At 49.2% G+C, this 23,267-nt stretch overlaps 1 protein-coding gene across 3 annotated transcripts; it reads right to left on the bottom strand.

Annotated features, from left to right (window-relative positions):
* Positions 1-38: 38 nt before the first annotated feature.
* Positions 39-22,370, bottom strand: PARP16 (poly(ADP-ribose) polymerase family member 16). Of its 3 annotated transcripts, none has more exons than XM_001498063.7 (7): positions 22,309-22,370; positions 21,534-21,825; positions 9,874-10,011; positions 7,439-7,645; positions 4,181-4,352; positions 2,817-2,958; positions 39-1,484 (listed from the first exon to the last, which is right to left on the bottom strand). In XM_001498063.7, exons 2-7 carry the CDS (start codon positions 21,705-21,707, stop codon positions 1,349-1,351), a joined length of 969 nt encoding a protein of 322 aa, XP_001498113.3. In that variant the 5' UTR covers positions 21,708-21,825; positions 22,309-22,370; the 3' UTR covers positions 39-1,348. The 3 variants fall into 3 exon arrangements, with proteins under 3 accessions (XP_001498113.3, XP_070090762.1, XP_070090768.1); XM_070234661.1 differs by having other exon boundaries at positions 9,931-10,011; positions 22,309-22,368; XM_070234667.1 differs by lacking the exon at positions 9,874-10,011 and having other exon boundaries at positions 22,309-22,368.
* Positions 22,371-23,267: the final 897 nt, after the last annotated feature.

Genomic DNA, 23,267 nt, shown 5'->3' with positions numbered 1-23,267 from the left:
ACACACTGAGGTCGAAAGCAGTCACGAAAGCGACTTGGTAATTAGGAAAATACATTTATTATTTCTGAAATGTTCCAACATTCAATGCAAAAACCATGATCGTGGCTTTTTTACAACTTCACAAATTATAGAAAAATGACTTTCCCCCTTCTTTACAGAAATCTCCCTTCCCAGATCAGACAGGGCTCCGTTATGGCTGAAAGGGGGCAGGAAGGAGGGGCAGAGAACACAGCCAGTAGAACAGCCGCTCTCTGGGCAGCCAGAGGCTCTTCCTGCACAGTTAAAGCCCAGGCTGAGTCCTAAAGACCCGACCCCTCTGTGGGAGGCTCGGTCCACGCACATCCGTGGCACACTGAGGCAGGCTTCTGTCTCCAAGGCCGGCTGGCAGCCCACAGACGGCCTACGGCGTGGCGCTTGTGGCTGGCAGGCCACGGTCAAGGCAGCTTCATGAGAACAGGAACAGGAGGCAGACCTGCAGCTTAAACCCCTTTCTCTAAATCATGGCCAGGAGAGAGGCTGTGGACACTGCCCAAGTGGTGCTCTAGGTTTAGAAATTTCCCCTTTTACTCAGCTCACAAAGATGCATTTGTCAAATAGCTATTTTTTTTTAAAAATCAGAAAATAAACATTTGGTTCCATTTCAGCTGTAATCAGCAGTTGGTAATTTTTAGAAAAAGCCAACTTGAGTCGCTCATTGTTAAGTTCATATTTTTCCTCAGGTCTCTGACTCCCTCCTTTCTCATCCGTGGTTGGGCGGGGGGGTGCTACGGCTGTAGCAGGAGGCTGTTTGTTGACTTAAGAAAACCGTGAAAATGTTTTGCACTCACATACAAAGGCTGATGGAATTCAAAAACGATCCCACCGATTTTTATGAGAAACATGACTGCTCCTCTTGGGTGTCTCAAGTCAAAACAAGGCAATCGTCAGTGATTTATAGTCCCCACTACACATTTTCCGCCTTCCAGAAAGCATTAGAGAAAGGGCCAACATCTGCCAGGAGCGATTGTAAACACAGCACTGACGGCCTGGACACTTTGTTTTTAAATGCAGCAGGACTTTTTCCTTTGGCCCTGGCAGAAAAGCCAACTCCTTAGGACCGTTTAGGGAGGAGCAGACAGGAGGGCGCCCCCAAAACCTAAAAGTGAGAGACCAGGGGTCTCTGTTGACCGGAGTGTGGCCAGGAGCATCATCAAAGGCAATCGATACATTATGGCATGTGAAAATTGTCCTGTGGTCCCCAACTGGCCCCCAGGTTCAACCTGGCTGGATGTGGGGCACAGGAGGTACAGAACAAGTTATCATAAGGCACATGGTCGAGGTGGCCCCCACACCGGGCCCAGAAAGACCCCTATCTCTTCACACGATTCCAAAAGTGTTGGAAAGCTGAGGAGTTGATGACACTCACTAGGAGCAGCAGCAGCAGATACAGGGATATCATGACTGTAAACCAATGGCTGGAAACCCAGGAGAGCTGGCTTGAAGCTCTGCTTAAGGGGGAAAAAAGAATGACATTAGCAAAAAAGAGAAAAACATTTTTTTAAAGTATATGCAACAACTTCTGGCTCAAAGAAGATGAAATGATGAATTTCATCCTCTGAGCGAGCCATGAAATGAAGCTTCGTGCGTGCTCCTTTGCTTAAAAAATCTGGGGCTGTTTGCTCTGGCACCGACATGCCTTTCACCAGAACATTTTCTAAATGTAAAAAGACAGCTATGCAATGAGCTCATCCTGATCCTCTCTTTTACAGCTCCTCATGCACCTTTTATAACCCATCTTTTCTTAAGTAGGATTTTGGTATCTAGAAGAATGACCTTGCTTAAGGTGTCTATCCAGATGGCAGCAGGTGGCGGGTTATTTAGCAGAAGTCGTTTCAGTTTTAGACATGCACACATAGCAATCTGAGCGGGGGAAATCCTCTTAGTCCGCTGAGAGATGATCTAAACCGTCCAAGTGTGCACGAAAGAGACACTCCAGGGAGAAGTGGGAAGGAACGGAATTTTCAAGTAGAAAAAGCCAGATGATTTTAAACCAAAGGATAATGTTCCCCAGACTCAGGAACCCTACTTCCCAAATTTTGGGGCGAAGGGGTAGATTTTACCAGTTTATGAAATCCTAAGTGTGGAACCCACTGGTATGTACAAGCAGAAGTGGGGAGTATTAAAGTGGCCCCCTTTCCTGTCTTATGTGCTGCTCACCCCCAGGAGAAGCTCTACCATGAGCCCCAACAATGATAAGATCTCAAAGTGACCCCCAGCCCTGGAGAACCCTGCAGACAACCCCCACATCCACTCCGCTGAGATGGGAGGAGGCATCCACCCTGGCTCTTAGGAGCCCAAAGGCCTTGTCGGCTGTTGGTTTTAACACCCTCATTTTAGAGATAAAGATGAAGCATCTCTGCTCCCGAGAGGGGCAGGCAGTGGTTCAGCAAACGCTGTGGGAAGTGACAGAGCTGGGTGGCACACAATTCCAGCCTCTGAGCTTAACCTAATCAGTGGCTTTCAGACTGCAGTCTGGAGCCTTGGTGGCTAAGGGGCCTCACGGTCTAAAGCAGCCAATCTGGCTTCAGTCAGTCCCTCGTGTTATTTGTGTTTACGAATCTCTATCTTCTTTGCTAGAGTACACAGTCCTCTTAGGGCCAGGACTACATCTTATTGGACCTCTATTCCTCCCCTCACAGTGTCTAGCATAGTGCTTTATATACCTGATACACAGCCGAGGTCTAAGGCTGGAGGAAAGGGGGTGCTATACTAAGAACCCAGTACTGTGCAGCCTTGAGTGGTTCTCCTGGGCCTCACATGGGGACCGTCCTTCTCACCTCTTGGGCTGCTTCTGCGAGTACACCAGCAGGTACTTCACACGCAGGAGCTGGTTATTGGTGACCACAAAGTACTTTGGAGGGATGTCTCCCCCTTCACTGTGCTTGATTCTCGCTCTCCTGCGGTCTAGCTCCTTGGAATCTGAATGAGGAGAGTAGAGGGTGGGGGAAATACAATAATAAAAGCAGCAAATTATGAATAGAAACAGGTCAAGCCTCCTGGTCTTTAGGGTGGAGAAGCCCCACCAGGCTGAGGAATGGCCTGTTTGTGTATGTGAGGCAGCACTAAAAAAACAGGAGAAGCCAACAGACAGACAAACAGGAGGTGGAAAAAATGAATAGGAAAATAAGAGGGATACAAGGGGAAAAAACCGAGTGGGGAAAGCAGAGGTAAGCAGCAGATTGATGGCCATAACAAAACAAGAATCTGGGACCGGGAACTGGGAACAGGACTGGATGGGAAACAAGTCTCTTAGCAGGCATTCTAGATGAACCATTCTGGATTCGAGCTTTGTAGAACACTTATCTTCTACCCTTTGTACCAAGACTCGTTTAAAAAACAAAAACTTTTAATAACACGAAAAAGCTTTACAAAAAAAAAGCTGCGTGCCAGCAGGTGTTGCAAGGTTTTGTTTTGATGTCTAATGTCACGGTTTGCAAACTTCCTAACAATTATAAATGCAAATATTCACGCTGTCTGGTTTGAGAGGGTGGCGTCAGGCCTGGGCCGGTTCCTCGGGATTCCAGTTGTTTTATATTAGAGGCCAAGAACAGACAGTGTTCTTAATTCTCCTTGTCCCTGTGGAACCAACAGGCCAGTTCTGGAGACGAGAATGACAGTTCTGTGACTCTTCTGTCTCCAAAGGCAAAACCGCAGGGGGCAGAGAGCAAAGAATCTAAGGAACCTCAGAGGAGTGGACTGAGGCGGCCAGCTAGTCATTGACTCCCGGGAGAGCCTGGGGTTTACTCCCCACGGGGGCCTGAGTTGCCCCTCACAGCCTCTGGGGGCCCCGGAACACACCAGAGTAGCCTGGAGGGACAGGATCTGGATACACATCTTTAGCTTCAGTTTAGTAAATATTTATTGAATGTCAAGTACGTACCAGGCTCGCTGCTGACATTAGGCACCCAAGAGTGAATGAGACCCAGTTCCCGGCACTCCCTACCCAGCACCTTGTAGTAAGTGAGATCTTTTCCATCGTGTGTTCAACCCCTAAGGAGACTGCTCACCCCTTGAAGGCAGTCCCTGTCATACGTTGGTTTGGACCCAGCCCAGCTTTTGGTATGCAATGGGCACCCCACTGAACAGCTGGGCCAACGGCAAGAGTATGCACAGCCCAGGTCTGGGCCAAGTGCTCACTCACCCTTCTTCTTTGTTTGGCATTTGACATCTGGATGGTCAATGACCTCACACACGGCCACACAGCTGAGGATGGGGCCAAGGAGGCTGCGCTGCCACCCATGGCCGTGGGGGCTATAAATGAGGGCCAGGCTCAAGTCACTGGTGAGGTAGGTCCCTTCCCCGAACAAGGATGTCTGGAATGGCAGAGGTCAAGTGAAAACAGACAGGGCCTGTGAATGCAGGGTTGGCACAGCAAGACAACACAGATCTTTCTTCAACAGAGTTGTATAAAGAAAATTTTCCAGTCTCTTTTTTTCCCCAGCAAAAGGTACAAGGCCACATAATATTATCACATCATCCTAGGGTTATTACTAACCACATTCCTATCTGATGGCAGTTTAATTGATTGTGGATGTGGCTAACTAGCCTGGCAAACTTGTAGTTCCTGCGGTCAAGGGTGAGTCAGAAAACCATAGGTATAAGAGTCCCAACAGACCTGAGTTTGAATCCTGCCTATTCCTCCAACAAGCTGGCAAGTTATCTAAACTCTCTGGGTCTTAGTTTCTACATGCGAAAAATGGTGATACGAGTATCTCCTTCAGAAGGTCGTGGATGAAGATTCGATGAGAGAATGTGCAGAAAGCATCTAGCAGGACACCTGGCACATGAGAGGGGTGGACACTCCATCACAGGCTCTTATGTCATAGCATATGTGGTAATTCCTGTTATATGAATGTGTTAAACATGGTTACACTGATGGGCTTGCAGAAGCAAAGTCACACCTTTATATACAGGGAGGGAGGTCACACCTGAGAGGGGAAGTAATCTGAGTCATTTCTTTTTTTTTTAAAGATTGGCACCTGAGCTAACAACTGTTGCCAATCTTTTTTTTTTTTCTGCTTTTTCTCCCCAAATCCCCCCAGTACATAGTTGTATATTTTAGTTGTGGGTCTTCTAGTTGTGGCATGTGGGACGCCACCTCAGCATGGCCTAATGAGCAGCGCCACATCTGTGTCCAGGATCTGAACCAGTGAAATCCTGAGCTGCCGAAGTGGAGAACCCGAACTTAACCACTCGGCCATGAGGCCCACCCCTGAGTCATAGGAAAGAAATGAATCTCCCAGACCAGAAACTATAACCCAAACAGGAAGGCCTCTATGAGGGGCAAGGTAAGTTTTACTCTGTGTTGGTGTTGACCAAGAAAATGTCCAAAACTCTGGGAGGCAGTTCCCTGGTGGCAGGTGCTAACTTGGTGCCCTCCGTTAGGAAGTATGCCAGATGACAGAGAAGAATCTCAGGTGCAATACCTGCAGGCTGAGGCTTTGGCAGGCATAGCAAACACATCCTTTGCCCATGGTAAACATCAATAATCAACCATGATGGCCAACACAAAAATATCAATCATGGCATTCATTCACACTGACTCAGAATCCTTCTTAACATTCCAGGTAGCTGCTACCAATGAATGGAATTTGACATTCAAGTTGAAATTCAATTGCTATTCTTGGGCCACAGTATCAGTATCTAAGAGATGAGCGGACTTAGCTCACTGAATATCCTATGCTTGGAAATTGAGAAATAAGCTACTTAGTTGCACCAGGCTTCCACAATTCTAGTTGGTTAAGTGAAGCTTAGGGGAAATGAAACAAGCCTTTGCTTGGTCTTTGGGAAGCCCCTTGCCAGGTTAGGCAGTGTCCTCATCTCTCAAAAGCTGACAGAGACGTTTTCCAAGGACGCTGGGTGTCCTCTGACGCCCACATCCATTTTCCACTTATGCCTGCCACGTATATACCCTTCCCTAGGCTCGAGAGCCTTGTGCAAGGATGCCATGAACAGAGGTGCACAAGAGTGGGAAACTTGGGGTATCTCTACCACAAAAACAGTCTCACAGCTTCAAGTGGCAGGTGGGCTCCCTCAAACAAGCCCCTCACTGAAAACTCAGACAGAGGAGGCCAGAAGAGCATCCCCTTTACCAAAGGACTCTTGTGAGATGCTTCTAAGCAGCAAACCGCTGGGGCAGTGAAGTAAGGGTTTGGTGTACAAGACTGCAGTCCGCAGGCAACTTCTCCAGGCTGGCTCCGGTGTGAAGCGGAGGCCCCTGGATTCCAGTAGCCTGGCCATAATAGTAAGTTGAGAGCCAGTGTAAACAAGCCGGTCATCCTCAGCAAAAACCAACTGCACTAATCAGACGCAGCAGCGTTGGGAAAGTCTTCCTAGCCTTCGGGCTGCATCAGCCACAGCTGAGCCCGTGGCTCATGGAGCCAGCCCCTCAGACAAGGCAGATGCTGCCAGGCCTGGGGAAAGGCTGCAGCCCCCTAACTCCACCAGATTCCCTCTCCATCAGCCTATAAAAGCAGCTACTGTGGCCTTGGTGCCTAAAACAGGAAGAGCCCTTTGCATCCATGAACTGGTTCAATCATCTCAGCACACCAGCAGGTGGGTAATGGCGTCTTATTTACGGATGAGAACACTGAGGCTCAGAGAGGCTACGTAAATTTGCCCAGGGCCACAGAGCTGCCAAGGTGGTCTTTTTGGCTCCTGTCTATACTCTTTCTCTTACACCTCACTGAGAGACAAAATAAGTGCCAGCTGTTGACTCTAAAAAATGGTAGGAATGAAGCTCAAGGATGGAAGGAAAGGACCGCTCCTCAGCACAAGTCTCAATTTCTCTAAGGGCCAACTCTGTTGGAGTGTCCCCTAGGGAACTGTTTCTTAAATGTCAACGTGCACATGAATCACCCGGGGAGCTTGTTAAAGTGTGTTTTCTGAGGAGGTGGTCTGGGATGGGCCTGAGGCTCCACATTTCCAACACGCTCCCAGGTGATGCAGATGCCACTGGCCCAAGGACCACGCTGAGTAATGAGGGTTGCCACACCTGGGATCACCTGGTGAGCTTTTAAAGCATGCTGCTGCCTGGGCCACTTCCAGAGACTCTTGTTTAATTGGTCTGGGATGCAGCTGGGCATTCGGATTTTTAAAGCTCCCCAAGTGATTCCGAATGTGCAGCCAAGGTTGGGAACCATCTTTAAATCCATGCTTCTCAAAGTGTAATCAGCATAGGAATCTCCTGGAGGTTTTGCTAAAATGCAGGTTCTGATGCAGAAGGTCTAGGGTGGGCCCAGGATCCTGCATTTTCACAGGCTCCCAGGGGCTGCTGCTGCTGGGGCTGGTCAGCAGACCGCACTTTGAGTGGTAAGGCCTTAGTGAAATGACCCCCCAACCCCCACCAGCAAACTCCCCAGGGTTCTGACCCCCCCATGTCAGCAGGCTTAGGCCCCACCTTGTTCAGGTGGCAATGCAGGCCATTGTGGATGATGGAATGGAAGTTTTCTAGGCGGCTCCCGTGGAAGGCGTAGATTAGGTCTCGTTCTCCTTTGGTCTCGTAAAATTTGGCGTTCGCTGGGTCGGAGTACTCGATTTCAAACAGGAAGTCCGGCACGGGGACAGGCATGTGAGAGGTACCAGTCAGCTTTTGGATCTTTTCAAACTTGAAAACATGTAGGGAGTCGCAATTTTATTTGGGAAGCTGGTAAAATATGCTACGAAAATGGCCTCCTAAAGCATTGAGTTTAACTCCTAGGGGATCTGCTCATGAGGAAAACTGGTTTCATGAGAATAAAGTCATCAATTTGTAAACAGGCTCAGAGCTTCTAGCTCAAGACTGCTTCCCTCTAATAACCTTTTCCCTACAGTAGGCTAACTGAGAAGCATGAATTGCTCCTTCTAACTAAAGATCACTTCTAATTTTCATACCACTTTCACATCTATTTCCTGTATTCCATCTTTACAATAATCTCGGGGGTAGAAAGGTGTGATCAATTGCAAAAATGGCCACAGACTTTTCCTCCCATGCCCCTTGAATCTGGGCTTGGCCGTGTGACTTACCTTCATCAATGGGACTTTAGTAAATATATGGCAAACAGACACTTGAAAAGGGCTTGCCCTTCCTTGTCTGCTGCTGGGAACACTTCCCTCTTCACTGCCATGTGAGCAAGCCCTGCTAGTCTTCAATAGGATGAAAACCTCATGGAGGAAGGCCCCAACTACAGCAGCCATCCCAGCTGAAGCCCCAAACATGTGAGGCCACCCTAGATCATCCAGCCCCAGGCAAGCCAGCCCCAGCCAGAAGAACCACCCAAGCAACCCATGGAATTGTGAAAAGCAATCAATGGTGTTTTAAGCCACTACGTTTGGGGGATAGTTTGTTATGCACCAAAAGCTGATTGATACAGAAAGGTGAGCTCCTTACTAAAGGGCAACAATCCTCTTCAGGACAGAGACCACATCATTTCAGCGATTTCCAAACAGTAAGTCACAGATTAAAGCCAGTCTATCATGAAGTTTTCTCTGGGTTATGATTAAAGGAGAAGAATAAGGGCAATAGAACAGATACGTTAATACTGACGTAAGGTTGCCACAAGCCTTTCTTTGGAAGAACTCTCCTTTATTCTGAGATCAGGACTATCCTCCTTTTTTGTGTGAAAACATCCTCTTATAAAATGATGATACATGGTGGGCTAATGTCCTTACTTGGGCACAATAAAAAGCTGATAATCCTGGGTGCCAAGACTCCATGTTTTAATGGAATTTAACTGGTTAATAATCAAAAGTCAAGGAGCCAAAAAAATAAAATAAAATAAAAAAAAAGTCAAGGAGCCATTGCCTTATCTACTTTATCTAGTAGGCACTTGATGCCCATATGAGGTATGAATGAATGAATGAATCTCAATTTAACAGATGACAAAAGTGAAACCCAGAGATCACCCAGGAGTGAGCGGCCCAGCCTCGACCTGAGTACGGGTCTCCTAACTCCCACTCCACAGCTCTTTGTTATTTTACCATCCAACACAGACGGCTGTCCCTACACCCCAGAATCCCAGATACCAAATTCTACACCACCTAAGGAGGACTTCTGTCTTTAGCAGGAGACCGTAAAATTGAATGCTCTTGAATTAAAATTGATTAATTAAGTGGAGAACAGTACAGATGCCACTCAGAGGAGAGAGCACCAGACCAGCGATCTGCCAGTCCTACCCTCTGGTCCTTGTCATGCCAGCCTGTCCCTGGAAGATCCCAGCCAGGCAAGGGAAACCAAATTATGGAGTGTCTGGTCTGTGCCAGAAACCGTATTGGGGGTGACATTCTATCACAGCTCCCTTCTCAGGTAACTATTAATATTCTCAATTTACAAATGGGGAAAAGGCGATTCAGTAATGGATGGAAGTAGGAATCGAACCCAGAGCCTAAGGTTTTCCACTATTTCGGGTTCTACCTCTGTTTCCTGATGACTGGACTAGGCCAGAGTTTCTTAAGGTATGGTCAAGGGTCCACTCTTATGGGAATTACCTGGGGTGCTTGTGACACCCAAGATTTACTGAGCCCTGAGGCATTGTTCTAAGTGCAAACATTCATTCAATTCTCACACCCAGTTCCCTGATGGAAGCATAATTATCATCCCCACTTTACAGATGAGGAAACCGAGGTACTGAAATGTACCCAGTCACCTGCTCAAGGTCATGCAGCTAGGAAGAGGGAGAAGGCAGCTTTGCACTGCCAGTGTGCAAATTCCCGGGCCGCACTCCAGACACAGAATCAGAATCTCTGGGGTCTGGGAGTCTGCACTTTCAGCAAGCTGCCCTGGTTATTCTGGTGCACAAGGAGGTCCCAGAGCCCTTCAGCCCTAGGAATCTGTGATCCTGCAGACCAAAGGCTCACCTCCGACTTCCCTGCACTGTGGATTGTCAGGACCTTTGAGGATAAAATCCAGCTCACCAGGTCCCAGGCCCGTTTCTCTCTGTCTCCAGAGGACTGGAGAAGTTCTTTCAGGTTGGGTAACTTGCTGGCATCTGCAAGCTGAAGTGAGGAAAAACCTCCATTAGCAAGGATCCTGGACAAAATGATAACCAGGGGCCCTCTAGTGGTAAGGCAGGCGACTTGCATGTCTTTCATGACATTTCCTGAGAAACGCACAGGTCAACAATCCCCTTTCCAAATACTCCTCAATGCCAAAAGCTCCCAACACTGAAAGGCTGTTTTGTAGCTCATCTGGCACAAAACCCGACCTGAGCTGATGTGAGGTTCATTTAACCTTTATTTCTCCCACTTTGTGTTACTATCGGTGCACTTCGTTGTAGGAATATGAATGTCTGACTCAGGGCTCACTCGATGAAGGTGTCAGAAAACACACAGAACATGCACGTGTGGGTAAAGGGTTAACAAAGCTTTGTCCCTTCAGCACGAGAAAACGACCTTCATTAACCTGTTAACTGCTCCCCTAGAGACGGGATAAGGCAGCAAGGCAACTACATACATAACAGGCCACACTTATGGGACAAACGACCCAGAATGGAAAACTGCATGTGGACTAGAAGAAGCTATGAGTGGGGAGCCAGCTGCTAATTTGGGGTTTCCTGAGTGTGGTGACTTTTTGTGAGGACTCTGGCAGCCATGCCTATGGCATTTTTACAAGAGACACCTGCCTTGCAAGAGAGAACATGGGGCTTCATTAGGCCAGAGAAACGCCTGCACCCGCCTGACGGGAATCTCATCTCCTCACAGCTGAGCTGTCACTTTTGGGGGGCAAAGACTAGCTCCGGGACCTCTGCTGGACTGTGCAAGGACTTCCCCAGAAATGAAACACCAGACCCCGCCCTGCTGTGCATGTGATCTGTCCGAGAGCGTTCCCAACTGGTTCCCGGTGTGGCCTGAGACAGGCGTCTGAGTCGGTCACTTGGTCGTGTCCTTGGAGCATATTATTACTTTCATAAAGTCAGGCAGAATCTGAATTCTGAAACATACTTGGTGCCAGGATTTCTGATAAGAGACTGGGGACCTGGGCTAACAGATAGCTACTAGGTATCTGTAGTTTGTGCTCAGAAGTTATCACTGACTAGAAACCAAATCTCTCCAGGATGGCACTTAAGACACTGCAGACTGGCGTCGTCTGTGAATATGCCTTGGGTTGTACCACCTCCAAGCTTTGCTCACAGTCCCCTGGAATGCCCCTTCCTCCACCTCTACGAAACCAGGCACCCTTCTCTCTTAACCTCTAAAAGACTCAGCCCCTGTACTCTCTCCTCAGATGGCCAGGACGCCTGGAGGCCAAAGACTGCCTTGTGTGTTTTTAATTCTCCTCATTCCTGGATGTAGTGGACAGAGCAGACAGATATTAATTTGAATCCTGCTCCTGAGGCAAGGCACTGGACCTGGTCCACTATCTCCACATTGGGTTGTTGGGAAGATTAAAGGTAGTAGAATCTCAGAGCCTGGTAGAGCCTGGTCTATACATGTCCATTATCTTTTTTTTTTTTTTTTTTGAGGAAGATTAGCTGTGAGCTAAAATCAGCCACCAATACTCCCCTTTTTGCTGAGGAAGACTGGCCCTGAGCTAACATCCGTGCCCATCTTCCTCTACTTTATATGTGGGATGCCTGCCAAGGCATGGCTTGACAAGTGGTGTGTAGGTCCGCACCAGGGATCCGAACCGGAACGTGAAAACTTAACTGCTGCGCCACCAGGCCAGCCCCTATACATGTCCATTTCTTCTCTTGCTTATAGTTCTCCCTGGACAACACAGACACACACCCCCTTTGCTAGGGATGCACTTGGTACTTTATGAATACTAGTGGGTTTTTTTCCATTTCTCTAGAAAGTTGACTGTTGCTGACCTTGGGGGTTTCATTTCTCAACTCTGTAGTTGAAAATCAGAAAAATTTCAGGACCACTTTATTCCTGTCTCTATTTCCAAAGATTCAATCAGTAGCCTCAGACTTCTAATAAAACTATCTCTAGGGGCTGGCCCGTGGCCGAGTGGTTAAGTTCGCGCGCTCCGCTGCAGGCGGCCCAGTGTTTCATTGGTTCAAATCCTGGGCGCGGACATGGCACTGCTCATCAAACCACGCTGAGGCAGCATCCCACATGCCACAACTAGAAGAACCCACAACGAAGAATATACAACTATGTACTGGGGGGCTTTGGGGAGAAAAAGGAAAAATAAAATCTTTAAAAAAAACCAAAACTATCTCTACATGCCTCATGGAGCATCAGTGAGGATCCAATTTAAAAAAAACACGGACGTGTGGATGTGCAAATGCTCCATAAGTGTTGGTGCTACACGGCGGGGAGGCAGAAAGGTAAATAATTATGATTTAAACCTATTCATTGTCACAACAAAGATGGATACAAACTACTAAGGGGAAATTCGGGACTCCTGTTGGTTAGGGGCTGGGGGACGGGCTTGGTCAGGACCTGGCAGAGGAGGTGCTGTGTGACCTGGGTTTGACATGCAAAGGCACAGAAGCATGAAAGTGCGGCGTGTAGTCAAAGAAGTGGGTGGTGACGTGGTTGATCTCCTCCTAGGCAGCCTGGGCCCAGACCTGGGCTCACATCCCCCAGTCACGGTGTGACCCGGGTGGGTTGTATGACCTCCTGTGTCTCAGTTTGCTCAAATACATAACTGGGGTCATATGAGCAGCCACTTCACGGGATCCCTGCGCAGGTTAATTAAGTCACACAGTCCAGAGCTTACAGCACCAGCAAGGCACTAAGTCCTGTACTGCAGTGTTAGTGCAACGCCGCAATTGTTGTCGTCATTAACTGCAGGTCGTTCTGTGACACCAGAGTCTAGAGTGTAGGGGAGCGGTTGCCAGGAGCAGGAGTGCAAAGGCGACTTGAGATCAGCCTGTGAAGGGCCTTGTACCTGCCTTGGGGACGCTGGGCTTTCTTCTGTGGGCAGCATAAGGGAGCCACTGTGGGCACCTGAAGATGCGTTCCAAACGGTTTACCCTCAGGGGGCCGCCCGCATGGCCTGAAGTGTAGTCCAAACTACACGCCCAGCATTCTGCGGCTCATCTTGGCCTCCCCTTTCCTTCTTTTCTACTCCTGGTCCACACCTGTCATCCCAGAACCGGAGCTGCATCTTCTCTCCCATGATTACTGTTCCCATGACTCCTGTTCTCAAATCTACCTGTGAGCAGCCACGCTTGCCAGCAGTCCAGACCTGGGCACAGGGAGCCCCACAAGAGGCCAGTCAGCTAAGCCAGTTCCCTTTCAGGGGCTCAGTCTGGGGAAGTGGGAGAGACCCCTCCCAGATCCGAGCCGGACCCCAGCTCTCGCCTGGGCTGCCTTGGGGCCAGCCCTCTTCCAGGGCTCGGGCCCTCCCACTGCTGCCTGACCTCGCAGAGCCCCTGGGTGTCCTGCCGGGCTGCCCTCTTTGTCCCTACTTTTTAACCCCTCAACTGACCTCCTGTATGTCCCATTTCACTTTTCAAGCTACTCTGAAAAATAAATCTGCTCCAAGTTAATAGGATTCTTCCTCTTGTGACCAAAATCTGTCTGCATTTTAGGAGGGCCTTTTGGGGACCAGACATACAAGTTGGGTTGCCAGATAAAATGCAGTCTGCCCAGTTAAATTTTAATTTCGCATAAACAAACAAAATAAATGTTTTTAGTATAAGTATAACCCAAGCAAGATTTGGGGCATACTTTAAAAATTATTTGTTGCTTATTGGAAATTCAAATTTAACTAAGTGGCCTATATTTTTATTTGCTAAATCTAGCTACCCTCCCTTAACAAGGCCCTTCAGAATCTGGTTTGGCTCCTCCCACAGCACCTCCTGCCACAAACTTCCCATTGGTTCCCCCCATGCTGTTCCTCAACTGCACCATTCTCTCCTCCTCTGTGCTTCTGCAGCTGCCAGGCATGACATTCCACTCAGTCTTCAAGGCCAGCCTAAAGTCACCTCCCCTGTCCCTGACACACCACCACCTCTGTGCTCCTCTGTGCTCTAGGCAGAATCCCATGTTGATACTTCACTCTCTGGGGCCACCTCAGATGCAGTTGGGACAAACACTTCCTGAGGGCCAACCACATCTTATGAATCCTGGAGCCCCAGCAGCCAGCCTAGAACCTGGCCTGAAGTTCAGAACGAGGCAGTAACTACCATTTATTGAGGCCTGATCACGTGCCACACACTGGGCTCAATGCTGTGCACGCGTCATCTCGTTTTATCCTCACAACAGCACATTTTAAAGGGGAGGAAACTGAGGCTTGGGGAGGTTAAGCACCTTGCCTAGGGTCGCACAGCTATTCAGTGGCAGGGACATGCAGCCAGGTGGGCGGACTCCAGAGTCCATTCTCTGTGATTCTTTCCTATCAAATCAATGAAGAAATTTATAATGGGATAAATATTTTAACCCAAGAAGCAATTCTAGCAGAACTTTAAGAGGCTGCTGGGGAAGCTTCAGGTATGTTTCTGGAGTCTCCTATCCCAGAATAATATATACAACCAATATATACAACCAAGAGAGCTACTGGCTGTGCCTAAGCCCTGTCAAAGGAGGGGAGAGAGATGCACGTAACACTTAGTATGGACTAGGGTCAGGAGACAGAAAACCTCCATCTAGACAAGTTATGAACCACGGTTCATGACAGCGGAAGGCACTTACCAGCAACTGAAGAAGCGTTCAGGAGGAAGGCAGGCATTTCTGGGGTTGGCGGTGGGGGGAAGCAGAGGGAAAGGTTTACAGAACAGGTAGGATGGAGTGGGACCTGGAGTGATGAGGAGGACTTTAAGAGGCAGAGAAAGCACTCTCAGTGGGAAAGAGCATGGCGGAGGAGCAGAGAAGTGAACAGTGCCTGTTCTAAAAGGTGGTCCCAGGCTCAAATGCCCCCAGGGCCAGAGAGGGGAGAAAAATGAGTAAGCGGGGAGTCAAGGAAAGAGTGGTAAGGACTGTGTTGAACTGGAGACCCCAGGCCTAGCAAAGGGCCCAGCCACCAATCCCCCAGTTGCAGATCCAGCTCGTTTCTACCCAAGGGTGACCTCCATCCAGGCTGCAGAGCCTCAGATGTTTTTCTTGTTTTAAAAAGAAATCAGTAAGCCGGGGGTATTTTGGTTTTGTTTTGTTTTTTAATTTCCCAATTTCTAAAAGGCCTGTCAGACCACACTTTTGCAGCCTCCGCTCTGGGGAGCAAGAAAAGATTCAGCCAGAGAAGCGGGTGGGCAGCCTGGGTGAGGCCCGAATGATGGGCAGTGCTGGGCAGCCAAGGGGCTTGAGAAAGAAAGTCTCTGGGAAAGAGGTGGTTTGAGTGACTGAGAGACCAAGGGGGAGGGAACCAGCAGGGGGCAAGCAGAGGACAGAGAGGACCAATGACCCCGGAAGGGGACAACTCAACCTCCTTGCTTTGAGTCAGGAGGTGACAGGACAGCCCAGTGGATAGATTCCAACCACCCAGATCATAATCTCCTGAGGCGGCCGAGGAATTTATGTTTACAGCAGTTGCCACTTGTTGATTCTTATCACCAGGAAAAGATGGGGATATTCAGGCTTAGATATGAAGCACTGTTGTCCTAGAAGGGCTGGCAGCAGGCAAGAGAGAACATCTGAAAGAAGTCCTTGTCTAGGAAGACTCCAGAGGTCACAATTACTAGATGTGGGTGGAGGTGCTAGAAGGAAATGAACCAAAGGTACAGCCAAGATAACCAGCCTCGGGGACCAGACAGAGTGACACCTGAAACAGTGGGGTGGGTGGGATGGGTGGAACCAATGGGCTGCTGAGATGAAGGCAAGAAAGGTGACACCACAGTTACATACAGGTACACCTTGCTGTGCACAAGTCTAAAGGATGGAAATCCAGATTTACTAAAACAGATTGGGGGTGAGAGTCTACTTTACAAGCGTTCTCATCACAAAAAGAGTCATCATGGGGACCTTAGAAAGGAGTGGCCTCCACCCTGGCTACACGCTGGCATCACCTGGTGGTCTGCCACCAGCACATCTACTGATGAGCTGATGATGACAGAGACAGTAATAGAACCTATGTTGCTGAGCCGTTAGGAAGATTAAATGAGTTACATGTAGAGCCGGCTCAGAAGAGTGCCAGGAAGTGCGATTAGAAGTGTAAGTGTTAGGGACCGCATTATTATTATTAATCAAATCTCCCCCTCTACTGCTCCCCAATCTGAGGAGAGGCCTGCATTTCTGGGATGGTTGGGAAGGGAGGAGGTGGCTTGTACTAGAAGGATGATCCCACCCCTGGTCCTCCACATCACCGTCCCACAGGCTGAGATTTTTCTAGCCACATACCCACCAAGAGCCACATTACCTTATATGTATGTCTGTGTCCATATCTTTTTATATCTGTATGCTTCCCCCGCCCCCCTCATTTTTTAGATACCGTCTTTGAGAGCAGGGAAATAAAAAGGCAATCTGAGGGGCTGGCCCCATGGCTGAGTGGTTGAGTTCACGTGCTCAGCTTCAGCGGCCCAGGGTTTTGCCGGCTTGGATCCTGGGCACCGAGGACATGGCACCGCTCGTCAGGCCATGTTGAGGCAGCATCCCACACACCACAACCAGAACGACCTACAGCTGGAATATACAACAATGTACTGGGGGGATTTGGGGAGAAAAAGCAAAAAAAAAGAAGACTGGCAACAGTTGTTAGCTCAGGTGCCAATCTTTAAAAAAAGGTAACCTGAGAGACTATGAATTTTACCTCAAGATATCAAGTATATACCTACATGGACACTTATTGACTAGACTGAATCTAATTGTTATCATTTCCTCACCACCCAGCAGCTGGATGCTCAGGAAAATGATGAATTAATAGGAAAATTTTAAAACTACATATTCTCTGCAAATGAACAAAAATCCCATCGCCCAGGCTCCAACTCAAACCAATTAAATCAAAATCTCTAGAGGGGGCCCAGACATCAGTAGTTCTTAAAGCTCCCCAGGTGATTCCAAGGCAAGCCAAGGTTGAGAGCCTTGTAAATTCGAAGGATCTCTGGGGCTGGCCCTGTGGTGCAGCGGTTAAGTGCACACGTTCCACTTCAGCCGCCCCGGGTTCACCGGTTTAGATCCCGGGTGCAGACATGGCACCACTTGGCAAGCCATGCTGTGGTAGGCGTCCCACATATAAAGTGGAGGAAGGTGGGCATGGATGTTAGCTGAGGGCCAGTCTTCCTCAGCAAAAAGAGGAGGATTGGCAGTAGTTAGCTCAGGGCTAAACTTCCTCAAAAAAGAGAGAAAGAAAAAGAACGATCTCTGTTCTCCCCCAGGAAATGTCAATACCCAATTTCTAATCTGGAAATAAGCATACAAAGCCTTCCTTAGATTTGTTAGACTTCGAGCCAGCAATTTCACCTTTTGGAATTTATCTCAAGAAAATAACTAGAGATATAAACCACAATTAACATAGAAGGATGTTTATCGTAGCATTATTTATAAGAGCAAATTTGTTAAAATGTGAAAGAACCCAGAGGAAGGACTCCTAACTGCTTGGGGAGGGGGCACAGAATAAGATGAAGTTCCAGCCGGGTCTCAAAGGATGAGAAGCGTTTGCCTGGACAAAGAGGGGGATGGCATGGAGAGGGCAGGCACACCCTGGGGTCAGGACAGAGAGATGCTCATTCACGTTTTTAACCCAGACACTGAGAAGTCAGCTTGTCTAGACAGTACAAGCCAGAGACCAGAACCAGAGAGTCAATTAGAGCAGTCTGGCCCCCAAAATAGTGAATGGGAACAGGGTTGGCTAGATGCAGTGCTTCTCAGACTTCACTATGCACACAAGTGCCTGGGGACCTTGTTAAAATGCAAATCTTGGGCCTGCCCAGTGGCATCATAGTTAAGTTCTCACACTCTGTTTCAGTGGCCCTGGGTTTGCAGGTTTGGATCCCAGGTGGGGACCTACGCACCGCTCATCAAGCCATGCTGTGGCGGCTTCCCACATACAAAATAGAGGGAGACTGGCATGAATGTTAGCTCAGGGACAATCTTTCTCAAGCAAAAAGAGGAAGATTGGCAATAGATGTTAGCTCAGGGCCAATCTTCCTCACCAAAAAAAACAAACAAACAAAAGCAAATCTTGATTGGGTAGGTCTGGGATGGGGCCTGACATTCTGCATTTCTAACAAGCTCCTAGGTGATGCTGATATTGCTGGTCCTCAAGCACACTGGGTGGCAAGGGGTTGAATTAACACAAAGAAGCCATTCCCGCCCACCTCCCACCCCAGAAAGGGTCTACAGACTAATGGAGAATCAGAGCATGATGTTTTCTAGGAGAAAAACAAAACAAAAATTTTACAGCTGTGATGTCAATGATAAGATTCTGTGTCAAGACTCAGGGATGTCAACTGTGCACAGGATAGCTCAACCTGAAGTTTGGGGGCCAATGGTCAGGGCTATCAGACATCCCAAGAATGCTACAGATTCTCTGATCTGATAGGAACTTAGCCAATCCTTGTCCCAAGGAACAGAGTCAGAAACTCTCATCTCAGCCTGGGCAATCAGCACATACCCAACTGATTCCTCAAACATCCAATAAGCACCTTCCTGGCACCGGGAATACAAAGAACTTCCAGTGTAAAATCGAAGAGCTGACTCAGAATAGAAATGTCCTCAAAACAAGGCACCTGGGAGATGATTTGGGACTTTGGGGGCTGTGAAAGAATAAGGCCAGAACCGTACCTAAAACCCAGAGCTTGGTTCAGCAGGGGGCATTCTCAGGAAACAACTGTTAAAGTGATTCAGGCCAGAGCTCTAATTTTTGGAAACTACAACACCTGTGTTACAGGTGTGTCATGACATCTCATAGTACGGAGGAAATTAATTAAAAATGGCTGAAAATGACACAATGTTTCACAATTACTTCCAAGTGCTGTTAGCCAAACAAACGAAACGAAAAACTTTTTAACAGCTCCATACCTTCCTTCTTCAGGTAACCACAAAATGATCAAGAAGGGCAAGTCCAGACCGGATTCCCTTTTAAAAGTTAACGTCTGAGTCAGATACAGGTCCAGATGCCAAGTTCTCCGCATCTTTTCTGTAACTCATGTGACACATAGCAAAACGAAACCTAACGTGTGTTTATCTAAGAATGTGTGCATGCCTCCCGAGGCCCTGCCTGGTGAGCGCCTTCTCGTTAAAGCCATGCCTCCAGACCGCCAGAATCTGTGCAGCCTGAGCTGGCTTCCCTCACAATGGCGCCCAAGAAGGAATATGGCAACAGAACAGCGTAGTAAGAATCTGCCTGTGCTTCTCCAGTGGCCCTTAAGAGAAAGTGTGCACTGCCTAGCACTGGCACAATGAGCCCTAGGTGAAGGACAGTCTGTCCCCAAAGAGGAGGTGGCTATTTGGGGCTACCTGAATTGCTGATGCTCTCCCAAGTGATTACAGGTATGGAAGAAAGGGTGTGCCCCAAAGTGAGAGCCCTGATATCTATAGGGAGACATGTGGCACATGGTGAGTTCTATCAGGGGACACTTTTACTTTTATGGTATCATTTGAAATTCTCATAACAAGAATATATTCAAACATTACTTGCATAATTAAAAATAAATTTTAAAAAAGCATGATAAAAACAATTCCAAACTCCCTTTACCTTTATCCCATAGTCATCAAACAAACCCGATTCTGTTTGCCAAAAAGACCTTCCAGTAGAAAGCAAACTCATTGAGCATTCTAGTCCACTTGAATGTTTCTTGGCAAAAAATAATAAAGTGCATCGTGGGGCACCACCTCTGGTGAGTTTAGTCCCTCCTCCTCTGACTGTTCCTCCTGGACAGATCCCTCTCTCACCATGCCACCACAGGGCTCTTTCAGAAATGCATCCTAGACCTCACCAACACCCTCCCCTGCCCAAGCATAAAACCCACACATCTTGGCAGGACATGTCCAACCCTGTGAGCTTCAGTTGGCTTCACCTCTTCCTGCTCCCCATGACAGCCACCTACAGTACAGACTTGTCCTTCTTGGCGAGCTCCTGGCTTTCTGCCCATCCTGCTACTCCTCCTGGAATACCACTTTCCTCCTCTCTGCTCTTCAAAATCCTCCACATCCCTAGGGAGTTGGCATGACATCAGTCACTGCCCCTGGTTAGTGCTCCCTGACCTCAGCCCACTGCCAACAGCTGGGGTCCCTGCTCTGGGCTTCCATGTTGTATGTCTAGGGCTTACCCCACAGTATAGCTGAGCACACTGTTAACCTCTCCTTGGGTCTGTAATTCTGTACCCTCAGCACCTAGACCACAGCAGGAGCTCCATAAATATCTTTGACAAAACTGAAGGAAGTTTCATCCCCAAGGCTCTGATATCAAGAACTTACAAAACTGAATATCTGAATTTGCATAACAAGCCATGGGTTTGCCTCTTTCTCCAATCTCCCACTCCCTGTACCCTGAAACATCTGTGTACCACAGTCAAGGCCTGAGGTGCCCTCAACACATCCCTAACCTGGGCTGCAATGGACAGGGTGGGCTCAGGAGGCTGGGCCTTGGTACCTTTACCTCCTGGGAAAGATAGCAACACGGGAACCCAACAGTGACCACCTCATCGGAGATCATTCTAAACATCTCTTGATTCTAAATATCTCCTTTAATCTGTTAACATGGTTTATAACATTAATTGATTTTCTAATGTTGAACTAATTTTGCATTCCTGAGATAAACCCACCTGTTAATGAGGAATTATTCTTTTTATACATTGCTAGATTCAGGATCCTAATATTTTATAAAGGATTTCTACATTTATACTCATGAGTGACATTGGTCTATAATTTTCTTTTCTTGTATCATCCTTATCAGATTTAGTATCAAAGTTATACCAGCCTCTTTTTCAATACTCTGGAAGAATTTATTTGAAACTGAAATTACGTATTCCCTCAGTGATTGGTAGAACTCACCAATGAAACCAGCTAGGCCCAGAGTTTTCTTTGAGGGAAAATCTTTGGCTACTAATTCAATGTCTTTAATGATTACAGGCTGTTTCACTTTTTTGTTTCTTACAAAATCAATTTTGGTAAGCTATATTTTCCTAGGCAATTCCAAATATTTGGATTACATAAAAAGATAACTGATATCTGACCGGAATGCTGACCCTGAGGTGAACGAACCCTGCAAGAAATTAAGTGCCTTGGGAATCATCAGAGAAATAACAGCTCACATGTGTACTGTATGTTACAATTTATAAAAGTACTACCCATATGTTACCTTATCTGAAGATGGAGCTGTGGGTGGCTTTGGTGACTTGTGTTGTCTAATTATTTGCCAAGGGATGGATAACTTCCTATTTAGCAGACTCAGCTGATTTCGATCAACATCTTATGGCTGGTCAAGCTGGGAAATTATGTGGTGGCCTATGCAACTACTGAAGTCCTCACTTCAGTCCTATGAGTCACCTGTCATTAACAAGAGGAAGCAGCCACCAAGTGCCTTGGGAGTGTCAACATTAGGGCGTCGGGAGTGTTCTCAGCTCATGGAAACCGTCCCCAAGGCCAGGCTGGGAATGGAAAGCGTGGGGGCTGGCAAGTTTACTAACACGGGTTCCCCAGGCCACGTGTCCTGGGACGGAGTGGGCAGCTCCAGGGAAAAGCGCACTCACCAGGGCCTCAAAGTCCTTGCAGTCGTGGCGGGCATAGAACGCGGGGAAGGGCCGCAGCACCGAGTCGCGCTTGTAGCTCTGCAGGGCCGAGGCGAAGAGGCTGCACCGGAGGTCGGCGGCCAGCACGTCGCGGCCCGCCGCCTCTCGGACGGCCGCCCTGCCCGCGGGCTGCATCCCGGGTCTCCGCGCGTTGCCGGGGAACACGCGCCGGTCAGGGTGAGGGCGGTGGGCGCGGGGCTGGCCCCTGGGACAATGGGCCAAAGGGGACCGGATTCCCAGGCCTGGGGTGGAGCTAGGCAGAGGGATGAGATGACAGGGATGAGAAGGTGTTGACTAGTGTCTTCTGCGGGCGTCCGGGCCGGGGCCCTCGCTGCTCGGGGAGACCGGTCGATGGGGGCGAAGGAACTGGACAGGACCGCGGGTCAGCGCGGGGGGCTGGGCCTGGCGATAATGGGGCCGGGGGATCCCAGGCCTGGAAGGGGGCTGTGACATGGGATGAGATGACAAGGGCGGGAACGTGCTGACACGTATCCTCTGCACTGGCCCGGGGCGGGGGACGCCCCCGGGAGGAACCGCGGGCAGACCTCCCTCCCCGCGCCCGGCGAGGCTGCGGCGCCGCCCGTGCCTTCCTGTCCCGCCCTCGGCCGCGGCCGCCGAAGCCCCGGCGCTCGCCCGACTGCCCTCGGCGCTGCCTGCGTGCCGCCCGCAGCCACGTCGGCTCACGGTGCCCGGCCCGCCGGCCACCTCCTGCGCCCCGCCGCGCGCCCCGGCCTACCTCCCTCCCGGCCGCCGCGCTGCCGACGCCGCTCCGCGCTCCGCCCAGCCCGGCCGAGGGCCCGCCCCTCCCCGCTCCCGCCCCCTCCCCGCTGCGGCTTGTGCAGGCCCAGCCGGGTCCGCAGGGTCCCCCTCCCCCCCGCCCCATGCGAGGTGTGCGCCCAGGCGCGGTCACCCACGCCACTGCGTGGCACCCCCCCACCGTAAAAACTGACCCAGGCGCCCTTTTGACCCGCCCTTGAACTTGCCTTTGTCCCAGCTCCGCGGAGCAGTAGTTCTTGCTGCTACCTACTGCCTTCCTCTTGAACGGTTTCCCTCCAAAACTGGCTGTTCAGGAGCCATTTAACACCCAGGGAAACTGAGGTTTAGAGTGCTGTAATGCTTGCCCAAGGTCCCACAGCCAAACGGGGTGACTCTGGGATTCATACCCAGATCTGAAAGCCAAAAGACATTTCCTCTGCCTTTCAGCCTCTGGAATTTTTTGCATTGCTAAAGTCTCCGGCCTCTCAGACGAGATGTCCCAAGATCCTCCTTTGGGGCCTTCTCTGAGAGGGAGCCAGGAGAGACAAGTAATGGGGGAAGGCAGAGAGGAGCTTTAACGTAACTGTGCAGGAGGGAAGGAACTAGACTCCCATCGTCTCTCCCTACTCTGAGCCCCATTAGAGAAAACCCCGCAGTTTGGCCTCATGGTCACATGGAAATCTAAGCACAGGTCATTGCTAAATTCCGAGACCAGGAAGCCACCTGACTCCGGGGCCGCACCCCCACACCTCAGGATCGTCTAAGGGAGGAACTTCCCCTCCTTCCATATCCAGGCTGAGCTCAGCCCTGGGCTCAGAGGAGAGGTGGTCCATGCCAGTGGATGATATGTATGACTTTGGGAGGAAGAGCAAGACTGGACCCCCAGACAGCACAGAGCTTCCCAGGCCAGGCAGTAAGTGCATGCTGCTCCCAGAAGTC

This window comes from Equus caballus, chromosome 1, assembly GCF_041296265.1.
Source record: "Equus caballus isolate H_3958 breed thoroughbred chromosome 1, TB-T2T, whole genome shotgun sequence".
In the NCBI taxonomy this organism is placed as follows: domain Eukaryota; kingdom Metazoa; phylum Chordata; class Mammalia; order Perissodactyla; family Equidae; genus Equus; species Equus caballus.
This window is presented reverse-complemented; position numbering and strand designations above follow the sequence as displayed.